We start from the raw sequence: 11,128 nt of genomic DNA, 5'->3' as shown, positions 1-11,128 counted from the left end.
ATAGTATCTAGCATCTCATTGCAAAGTCTTTAATAATGACGTATTTAAGGGAAAAAACAGGCTTAGAATTGTGTGCACACCTTTATGTTCAACTGAATTATTAACACTATTTTGACCTTATGTTCAATTTGTTTATAATAATAAGAGGTATCGAGATGAAACGGTGCATATAATTTTAAATATCAAATTACATTTTACACTTTTTAAACTGAAATTGATAGTCATTTATTATATTTTGAACCCTTAAGGTATTTAATGTTTATATTCAAATAATCGTTCTATTATTGTTTAAAACTATCTATGAGGACTTTTTAATTTGTCATTGTGTGTTCTAAAATATTTGAAAAAAAGTAGAATTCACGATTTATACTAGTATTTTGTTTCGTTTGTTTCAGTTTTGTGTTTCGATTTGACAAAAAAATTCATCTGAATTTAGTTTTGTATTTCTGGAGATTATTTCTAAATTAAATCAGTTAATACTTTGATTTTTATTGAATTTTCGGTTCGTCTAAAGGTCAAGCAAGTGCATTAAGTTTATTTTTATGTGCAGCATCCATAAAAAATGATGGAATAATAATTTATTTCACCATTGGAGTGCTATTTGACTTGCTGTTCTTCGATGATTCTACAAAACAAAATGTTATAATTAAGAGAGTTCGTATGAATTGAAGACCGATTTGCTTTTAGTATACATGGGATATAATTCGCTCAGAGTTCATGATATAAATGGATGAAACACTGGTTGACGTAGGCGGACATGATAATGAAATATTCCTGGACCTCTCTAAAAGAGAAAGACTAGAATATACGTGTTCTATTTGGTAAGAATATTATTAGACTTTATATAAACAAAATTATATGATAGATAGATAGTTCATTCTCATAAAACACGCAGGAACAAAGATTAAAGAGAAATTCAAATAAGAATTAACATGCATAAAAAGGGTGAGATGAGATAACATATGAAAAATATACTTACACAGTCAAGTTAATAATTTTTTCTAAAGAAATAGTTAAAGTGCATGAATATGTTCAAATCAAGATTGTGTAGGAGGAATTATTTTACTGTTGATACAACTTATGAAATTGCAAAGCGCTCTCCGTGTCTTTGTTGTTTTTTTTAATTAAACAGCGTGTTAAATTTTAAAGATATATCTAAGTACTAGTTCATTTTATATAAGCCTTCTCCTGTCAACGAAAAACGAACGGACGAGACAAGCAAATACGTTTAATGTTTTATGTAATATCCAAACGAATCTAGAGAATCCATTGTAATCTGCTTTGTTTGAGTAAGTTTACAATGATAAAAAATTGCAGTACAAAGAGATAGGGCCAATATACTCATTACTTGTTTCACTTGCAGGGTTAGAATAAACAAGTTTGTGTGACCGACTTGATTTTAAAAAGAGTCTTTAAAATACACTGAAAAGAGTGTCAACTATTTGGCATATGTCCATGAAATGAAACTGTTCAATAGCGTTTTACAGTAATGTTGAAAACATATTTAATATACTTTTTATAAAATTACATGTCTTTTGTCTGAAATTTCGTATCGAAGGACATCCTTAAACAAATAACAAATAAATCAACTTGTTTTTGAAAGAAAAATACAAAAAAAATTGAAGAAATGCGTTAATTTTGGCAAAATACTGACATTCGTGGTTCTGAATTTGTATCAATGCCATTATTGTAAAAAAAAAAAAAATGAAAAAAGAGTAAACAAAAAAAGGTGATTATTTTTCTATTTTCCTTGATTTTGGAAGAAGTTTTCACAAAATAATTTATTAATATATAAATAAATACAACAACACAAAATTAAACTAAGCCTTATAATATTTTTTTAAGGAAAGTTAAATGAAAATCTATGAAGTTTTTTTTTAATAGCATAACTTGTATACATTTTGTTTATTTTCAGTCGATTAATTCTGAATCAACCCCAACAATGTTGTAACGGACATGTATATTGCTTGTCATGCGTCAAAGAATGGACTAGACGGGGGAACAAAACGTGCCCTACCTGTGGAGCACAGGCTACGTACAGTGATAATACTGATTTGAGAAATAAAATAGAGAGCAAATATGTACGATGCGAGTCTTCTATGTGTGCATGGAAAGGTAGACTTGAAAGGCTTAAACATCATGTTGCCGATTCTCACCATTCGTCAGAATCCAGCGTTAGTACCGAGAGAGACACGTTATCAACTGACGACCGAATAGAATATCACAAAGTAGCTAAGGAGGTTGACAAAATACACCATTTGAAAAAGGAGGTTGTCCAACGTCGGATAAAAAAGATGGAAAAGATTAAGAGACAAAATGTGTTAGATAGGCAAAGCGCACAGACGTTACCTCCTTTAGAATCAAACACTTCTCGTTCCGACTATTACCGACCACTTACGGATATAACCGACAGGAAAACGGACAAATTGCCTGCGATTGCATTGCAACAAGCACATACTAACAGAGGGAACTTCTATCAAAAACTGGAAGATATTGAAAATGTCAAGCAGAAAAAAAGGTCAGATTTATTTACCATGGTTACTTCATCGTATTATAGTTTATGATTTGATAAAAACGTGTATGAAAAGCAACATTAAATCATACGGCGATCTTACAAAAGTATATGATCAAATGCTATTCCTTTGAAGAACTATTGATCATTGGTATATTAATTTTCTTAGACGATTGCGATTGCAAGTTTCGTGCATAACGTTCAGGGACAAATATTTCTTGTTTATTTAGGAATCGAAAAAATAAAACAATGAATCGGTTAATTAAAAGAGAGGCATGAGATAATAAAGGGATATTCAAACTCATAATTCGAAGATAAACTTACATGCGGTATGGGCTTTGCTCATTGTTGAAGGCCGTACGGTGACCTATAGTTGTTAATTGCTGTGTCATTTGGTCTCTTGTGGAGAGTTGTATCATTGGCAATCATACCACATCTTCTTTTTTATATTAACAAAGCCATAGCAAAAAAACGAAAAACTACCAAAAGACAAAAAGCACTCTGCAAAACACAACATAGAAAACTAAAGACTGAGCAACCCCACTTCAGATCCTGCTTCACATGTGACAAGCGATGTGTTAGTCTTATAAATTGCGTTGTTTAGTTATATCAAGTGATTAGGTATCACACAATGGAGGATTGGTAATTGACTCGATATATGTAATGTTGACAGGCTATGGTTTAAGGATATGAACGACTTAGACCACTAGGCCACTGAGGTCCCTTAACGTCTAGCAAGGTGACACTCTCACAACACGAATCCTCCGATTTAACACCCCATTTCGAGAAGACTTGGGAAAAAAGTATTCAAATTGTGTATACTCCTATACATAAAGATAAAACAGTTACTAATACTTTAAATACCTTATATTACGTATTTCAGGGAAATAACACGAAAAAAACTGGAACAAATCGAAAGTCGAAAAGTTGCAGAAAGGCACAGTTTATACAGAAAAATACAAGACATTGAACAAAAACAACAGGAAAATAGATATAACTCTGAACAAAGAATTTTGCAAATAGAGAGAAAAATGAGGGAGGAAAAAGATGCTTTTCAAAGGAAACTTTCAGAAAAAGAAAAGAAAAACAAAGATGGACACGCAACATGGCAGAGACATATAAGTGTGATCAAGGTCAAAATGAAAAATGATAAAATGACCCCTCATAATATGAAAAGTACCATCAAACCGTAATAAAAAACTGGAAAATCTTTGTTTTTCGTTTTTGGATGAATCCGTCTCCAGAAAAAGTCACGGTCCTTCTTATTGTAATTGCCTATCTTCTAACTTCAACGCTTTTGCAGAATTTATACTTTCGATTTATTAGTGAATGCATTGTCGTCCATAATATGCGTGTAATACTTGTCACTTGACGTAAAGCAAACGGCTATTGATTTATACAACCTTTGGTCTCAAGCACACCTGAATAGAATAGTCATGGACACAATAGTATGGAGGAAAATATGTTGAAGACTCAAAAGTACTTTTGAAATATCTAGTCAGTTATAAGTGCTTTTATTTAAAAACAATATTCGACAAATATATAATATTTAGTTTCAGATTGCTTTAAAAGAGAGGGACGAAAGATACCAGAGGGACAGTCAAACTCATAGATCGAAAACAAACTGACAACGTCATGGCCAAAAATAAAAAGACAAACAGACAAATAATAGTACAGATGACACAACATAGAAAACTAAAGACTAAGCAACACGAACCCCACCAAAAACTGGGGGTGATCTCAGGTGCTCCGGAAGGGTAAGCAGATCCTGCTCCACATGTGGCACCCGTCGAGTTGCTTATGTTATTACAAATCCGGTAAATAGTCTAATTCGGTAAGTCACATTCGTGAAAAGGGAAGGGTATTGTAGTTACGACATAAGGAACATATCCGATATCATCTGTGAAACGGTAATTCCATAACGGTCAACCAACTCGTGATGGCGTCCGTAAAATTTACGAAGGGATGACTTCAACTTCACCATTTGGAACTCTTGGTTTAATAGCTTCCTTGTGAGCAGCTGTTAAAAACAATTTTTTTTTTAATTTAAACTATAATTATCTTTTTGACTAAGGAAAGTTATTGGTTTTTGTAATTATACCCTATTATAACTGTAAGATCGATTCGGTAATTCATTATTCATGCATTTCAATTATACATGAAATTATGTTGCTTATGTTACGAAATGTATGACAAAATGTAATCATTGTAGCTTTGTGTTGAATATTTTCACTATCAATGAATCTTATCAAAGACTATATAAATATGGACTTGATGTAAGAGGTAATCAGCTGTTATTTATGACGATAATATGATAATAAACTATATGTTTTTCTATTCGTGTCCTGAAGATTTATTCTTTATTCATCTTTTTTTGTGTGTTATTTTGCGAATTTTAAAGTATTATATTTAGTTCAGAATGTAATCAAATTTGGGATAGCAATTAAATTTAAAATCAGAAATTTATCGTATGTGTTTTGGGATAAGAAAAATACGCTTTGAACAATCCTCTTTGTTTTCAAATCTGATACAGTACAAGTTGTTTAACAACCTTTTACAGTAACAGTTTTGCAAAATTAATGATACCTGGATTAACACTAAAAGATTATTAGGAGATACTGGTATACGTCAATTAGACAGCATCCCAACGACACAAGAAATAAAAGACATTTGAAAGTCAGCAAACATTCCTCTACATAATATTTCAACATCTCAATCGTTCGGAGTGTCGAAAAGTTTAACAGTGACTTCCTAAGATCACATGCGCTTGGGATATCGACCTCTCTTTAAATTTCTACTTTTTTGTTGTCGTTTCTGTTTCTTTTCAAGTTAATTTTTATCTTATTTTCTTTATATCTATACTTATTTCCTCTTACTTTACTTGTTTTTGCTTTTATCCGTGCATTCTTACAATAACCGTGATTTATACGTTATGCTCCTCTAATCCTGGAAAGTAATAGTAGAGTGACAGCACGTACAAACTACAGCTATAGTAAGAGTGTATAAATAAGATCAAGAAGACATAAAATAAGGGACAGTAAGAAAATTTAATAAGAAAATCTCTTTAATGTAAACACATTAGAAAAATGAGGTCCATGCCCGATGCCCCTGTGCAAAATATCTTCATCAAAGCCAAATTCCTTTAATAACAAAATCATCAACATAATTAAAGATAACCAGTTGTAAGATACTTTTTTGTTGTTGGCTTATTGCCCAGTGGCAAATATTTCATGTATACTTAGGACAACCTGAGCTAGACAGATGCTAATAGTATATTAAAAAGTAGATACAAATGTCATTTCTCCGTAAACAACAAATAGCATCAGGCAAATTAATTTGAAAACCAACCCTAAAGACAATACAGAAAACTTTTTTTTTTTTAAATTAAACAAATCCTATCTCAAAGAATGTATCGAAGTTATTAACAAAGGACTTATTTTTTCCAGAGAATACACATTATTTTAACCGAATAATATGAAAGTCATTATGTAAACAAAATTAGCGATCAAAGTGAAACAAGAAACGTGGTAAATGGAAAGAAAGAAGAAGCACGTGATAAGAAAGTTAGTTCAATGAATTTACGAGACGTTACTACAGAACAAATGAATGCTATCAATTCAATAAGCGCGATTATTGATGAGCAAGAATTTGGACACCAACAGGCAGTACGAAAAGACGAAAATACCGATAAAAAAAGACGAGGCATTGAAAGAAAATGTAAATGAAAAGATTAATCGAGAAAGAAACGATTTTGTATATAGTGGCTCTGCAAAAGGAGCTCATCAAGTGGCGGGAAGACAAGACGAAAATAAGAACGTCAAAGACGAAGAAATTAAGGAAAACATAAACGAGAAGAACAACCAATACAGAAAGGAATCAGTATACAGTAGCTCTGCAATACCAGCTGTTCACGAACAAGAGAAAGACCCGCGCGATGAACGTAGCTAACATACAAAAATAAGCTTACTAAGGCAAAGGAAATGATTCGCGCAAAAAATGATGACCAAGAAAACACTGACACTGATAGTAGAATATTACCTTACACTTGGAAGCATGAACCATTTGAACAACAAAAAAGTCGGATAGTGGGGACAATACGTAATCTTGAACCAATCACGTCCCATATCCGAATGGAAGAAATTCAGTGGCAGAGGCTATTGGAACGGAAGTTGACAAGAAAAAATGACGAAAGGGAACTAGAACAAACTTATAGGGAAGAAATTCAAACACAAATAAGAAAAATAGAGAAAAAGAAAAAGACTGATAATCTAATGCTTAAAAGGAGAATGGTTGAATTTGAAAAGAGACGAAGAGCGAACAATTTTGCTTTTTGTCGAATGCTTCAGAGAAAGGATAAAGAATTCCAAATAGAAAATGATGCTTTACAACAAAGAATTCTTGAAATCGAGAAACAAAAACAGAAGAACGTTGAAAAATTAAAAACCAGAGTAAGTCACCTTGAAGAGAGGAAACAACAAGAACAGGAAGCATTTCTTCATCGCATGCAAGAATTGGAACACAAAAGAGAAGAGGAGTTCGAAGCGTCACAAAAACGTTTTCAAGAAATTGAAAAACGCAAATATAACGAAAGAAAAGCTTGGCTTTTACATGTTCAAAAGATAGAAGGATTAAAGAAGGAAGTTTTCAAGAGGTCTGTCCAGCCCTTAGACGGCGAACCCAGAACAACAGATACATTTGAACAATCACGTGACCAAGAAGTATTACATAATCAGAACATCGTTAAGAACGTGAAGGACCAAGCAAGAGTCATGGAAAATGTTAGTAATCGAATCACACCACGTGCCTTAACGCTTCCTAAAATACCAAAAACGAGGTCTGATAGGTAAGGTTAAAACGGATGGAGCAAAATCAAGAAAGAAAAAGGAAAAAGATTATGGCGATTTAAGTGTTACAGCAACTGAGAAGTCTTTACATAGTGGAAGCATACAAGATAATACTGAAGATTTAAGACAAAATGTCACAGTATCAAATTGAATTTACGTTTCTAGACTCCACATCATACCATAAACATTAAAAATGTTATATGTGTACATATAGTAATTACCAATAAATCAACTATGATGATTTTGTGTTTTGTATGTACCCCTTATAACTTTTTAGTCATATCAATGTTTATTTGAGGAATGTAATTTTAATCATTAAACTATAATATAAAATAATATGCGTTGCAGAAGTTTCTAACATATTTTGTCTCAATTTAGTCTTTCAACATCTTGTTTGGTTGACATTAACGTAAAGGAGCAATACAAGAGCTGTAGGATTAACTTGAAGGGATAGAAACCTCAATAAGAGTATTCACGACAATAAGTATCTATAATTATTAAACGGTATTGAATGCTTGGTAGTATAGAACATATTCTATTCAATCATTGAAATGGTTGTATTCGGGTTTGTGTTGCTCATACTTAATTTTCCGTGAAACGTCTTGTTAAGGATGTTCGCTACTCTGTTTCAAAATAACAAGCTTTTTAAAAGACTGTTATAAATTGGGAGTATATAAATAAAGGAACTAAAAAAGCAGAAAAAAATGAAGGGTCCGTGTGCTTGTTTTCGAGATAAAAGCCATTGAAAATTTGGCGGGAAATAATCCTCTCTAGACTTTTCGTACATTTAACATTGGCACCTGTTTTCTTTAAAAAATGATGAGAACATAACAAGGATTTTATAGTATTTTCAAATATGGCTTTTTAAACTATATGTAATAAAATTATGAAAAAGAAAAGTATGGGTTAGTGGGCAAAATTTTTAATGGCACTACATGGATAAAACCAGAGGATTCCGAATATCTGGCAAAAAATCTAAAACAAAAGGAGCGAACATCCTTAATGTTGTTTGTCTTTTCGTCGTTTATTTTGGCCACGGTGTCTGTTGAAAAGGATTTTTCTACTTGGTATCTTCTCTCTATTTTTACATTTAACAAAAATAATTTTGTCATCGAGGTAACCTACTATATATTATATACAATGATATTAAAAGTGTACCACATATGATCAATACAGAGTATATCACAGCCTGTCAATACTGAGGTTGTGAATTCGAATCCGGCACGATACAGTTATGTTCGACTCCATTCTTAATATGCTAGTATTGTCAGTTTTCCTACCGAAGTTTATTGGTTATATCCGGGTACTCCGGCTTCCTCCACCATTAAAAAACTAACCGCCACGATATAGCACTGGGTTAACTGGTTACTAGTCTTCAGCAGCTCTCTTGTCGCGTCCTGTACAACAGTGCTTAAAGTGGTCTTTAACAACAATCAATCAATCAATACAAATTCTCTAACAGACATTTATACAAATTTCAATGTCTTTATAAGTTATATTCTTCTGTGGAATTTGTAGAAGAAAGAAAAGGTACTTAACCATGCAGACCCATTTGTGTTACTATAGAACATATCGAGTCCAATGAATCAAACATTTGGCAAGAACAATGTATGCAAACACAGTACTGTAAAAGGTAATATTTTATTGTTATGTGTAGAATCCTATATTTAACATATAGTCAAAGATACTTATGCAAAAGCTATCGGCTTTTCTGGACTCAGATGAGATAGGGTTAGACATATTGCACAGTCACGTGTCTTTTGTCATGTTTGTGTATTTTTATCTCTAGTTGTGTCTTGTGGTTTTTGTCTTATATAACAATCAACCCGAAGGTGCCAAACATTTTTGTTTGGAATACAATTGTTTACTTAACTCATCAAAGATACCACGAATCAAGTGATTATAGAATAACTTGCATCAGGTAAGCTGGAATCAAACATTTTGATAGAAATATAGTAAATGTTTGAAAGCACTAATTCCTTAAGGGAACACAAAACACCAAAAGTGTCCGGAACCATCTTTTCTTAAGGGAATGGGGGACTTAATATTATATACCGAAATGATGTTATGAATAAAAAATTACAGACCATTATTTATTTGCATTATGCCGATACTAAAGCACGGGCTTGAAGGCAAATATTATTTTAAATTACGATACTATCATCAGTAATGACCAACTGGAAGCGAAAAACGTTCGATATGATTTCTATGAACGCGAAATGTTTCTTTAGAATAACTCCAAAAAATTACCAGTATGTGGAAATCCAGAAACATAAATCATGTGGCTGGACAGCATAACAAAGTCTAAACAAGAAAAACCATCACTATAAAGTTTTATCTTGTTTATTTTTCTTAAGAGCCAATCTGCCAGAAAACCATGCAAAACTGTCCGAATGTCACTTTTTCCAAATGAGTTCATATTTGGCATATTGGTGCACCTTAGTAATGTAAATAACCACACAAATTTTTTTGGGAAAATATTGAACCGATCTGGATATTTTTTGAGCGCCATGTTTTAACAGATGAAATTGCTCGAAAACAGCAAAAATAAGCCTTTTTTGGCATATTTCGCGGGTTTAAATAAAAAAATATGGTAACATTTATAATTTTTTGATAGTTGTTCCTAGTAATACATCACTTTAAGTGTAAGAATGCATAGAATTAACAATGCTGTCTATTAAGTGTATGTATAATCTAACTGTTTCAATATGTCTTATTTAGCTACATGTCCAAAATGGCTGATTTTGGTCATCTTTCAGAGCCAAAATACTCCAAGACCCGTATATTATTGTAAAACAACATATCTACTTGCAAAGTATAACTATATATACCCAATCAAAAAGAATATCAAGCTCGGCAAATAATGTTGGTGTCTAGTAAATGCCACAACAAAATGGGGTAACCTGCATATTCAAATTTTCTCAATTTTGCCGTCTAATTTGTAACTACTGACATATGATAGGATCTGGACTTATAAATAAGTTTAACAACAAATGGAAAAGAATAATTAATGTTTCATTTAAAACATTAAGAAAATAATCATACATAAATACAAATTATTCATTATAAATCTAGAGGCTCCCAGGAGCCGAAATAGATCGTATTGACAAATTGTGCACCTAAAACGATAAAAAACACATATTTCAAACGCAATCAATTTAAATTAGAAGTTAAACAATTCAGAATAAGTTCAGACTGTAAAAAAAAAAGGTTTCTTCTGACCAATTTTGCAATTTTTTCTTATAATATATTGATATAGTTGTCGGATAGTAGCAGAAAACTGTGAAAATTTGTAAATTTACACATTTCAGGGACAATAGCTCATAGATGTTATATATATATATATATATATATATATATATATATATATATATAAGTGCCTATAAATAGCAGCACATGACATACAAATCTATGGGAGTGTGGATTAATCAGTACAGAGATTAATTCAATTACACAAATAAAATTATAGATTGCCTAACAATGTAATTTTAACACACTATTTAGTATGTAAATATAAGAATGTTTAAAATATTTACAAAATGATGAAAATAAACGCAATATTTCGCTAGACTAACTAGCTTTATCAAGCTGTATTTAGATCATCTGTATTAGCAAAGCAGCCTACTCCATCTCCCGGTTGCTACAAACAATGTGGTCGAAGGAACTGCTTGTGTTGTAAAGCTGCCAATACAAGCAGTTCTTTCATCAGCTCCGTTACTAAACAAAATTATACCATCTACTCAAATTCCAACTGTAAAACGGAGAACTCAAT

The 11,128-nt window shown here is 31.9% G+C and overlaps 1 protein-coding gene across 1 annotated transcript; it reads left to right on the top strand.

Moving 5' to 3' along the window:
* Positions 1-288: 288 nt before the first annotated feature.
* Positions 289-4,858, top strand: LOC127700152 (TNF receptor-associated factor 3-like). Its single transcript, XM_052203571.1, has 3 exons — positions 289-821; positions 1,916-2,518; positions 3,396-4,858. The coding sequence occupies exons 1-3, from the start codon at positions 727-729 to the stop codon at positions 3,703-3,705; spliced, it is 1,008 nt and encodes a 335-aa protein (XP_052059531.1). The 5' UTR covers positions 289-726; the 3' UTR covers positions 3,706-4,858.
* Positions 4,859-11,128: the final 6,270 nt, after the last annotated feature.

Source organism: Mytilus californianus, unplaced genomic scaffold, assembly GCF_021869535.1.
Source record: "Mytilus californianus isolate M0D057914Y unplaced genomic scaffold, xbMytCali1.0.p SCAF_49, whole genome shotgun sequence".
NCBI lineage: Eukaryota > Metazoa > Mollusca > Bivalvia > Mytilida > Mytilidae > Mytilus > Mytilus californianus.
The sequence above is the reverse complement of the archived record's forward strand: the minus strand, read 5'-3'. Positions and strand labels throughout refer to the sequence as shown.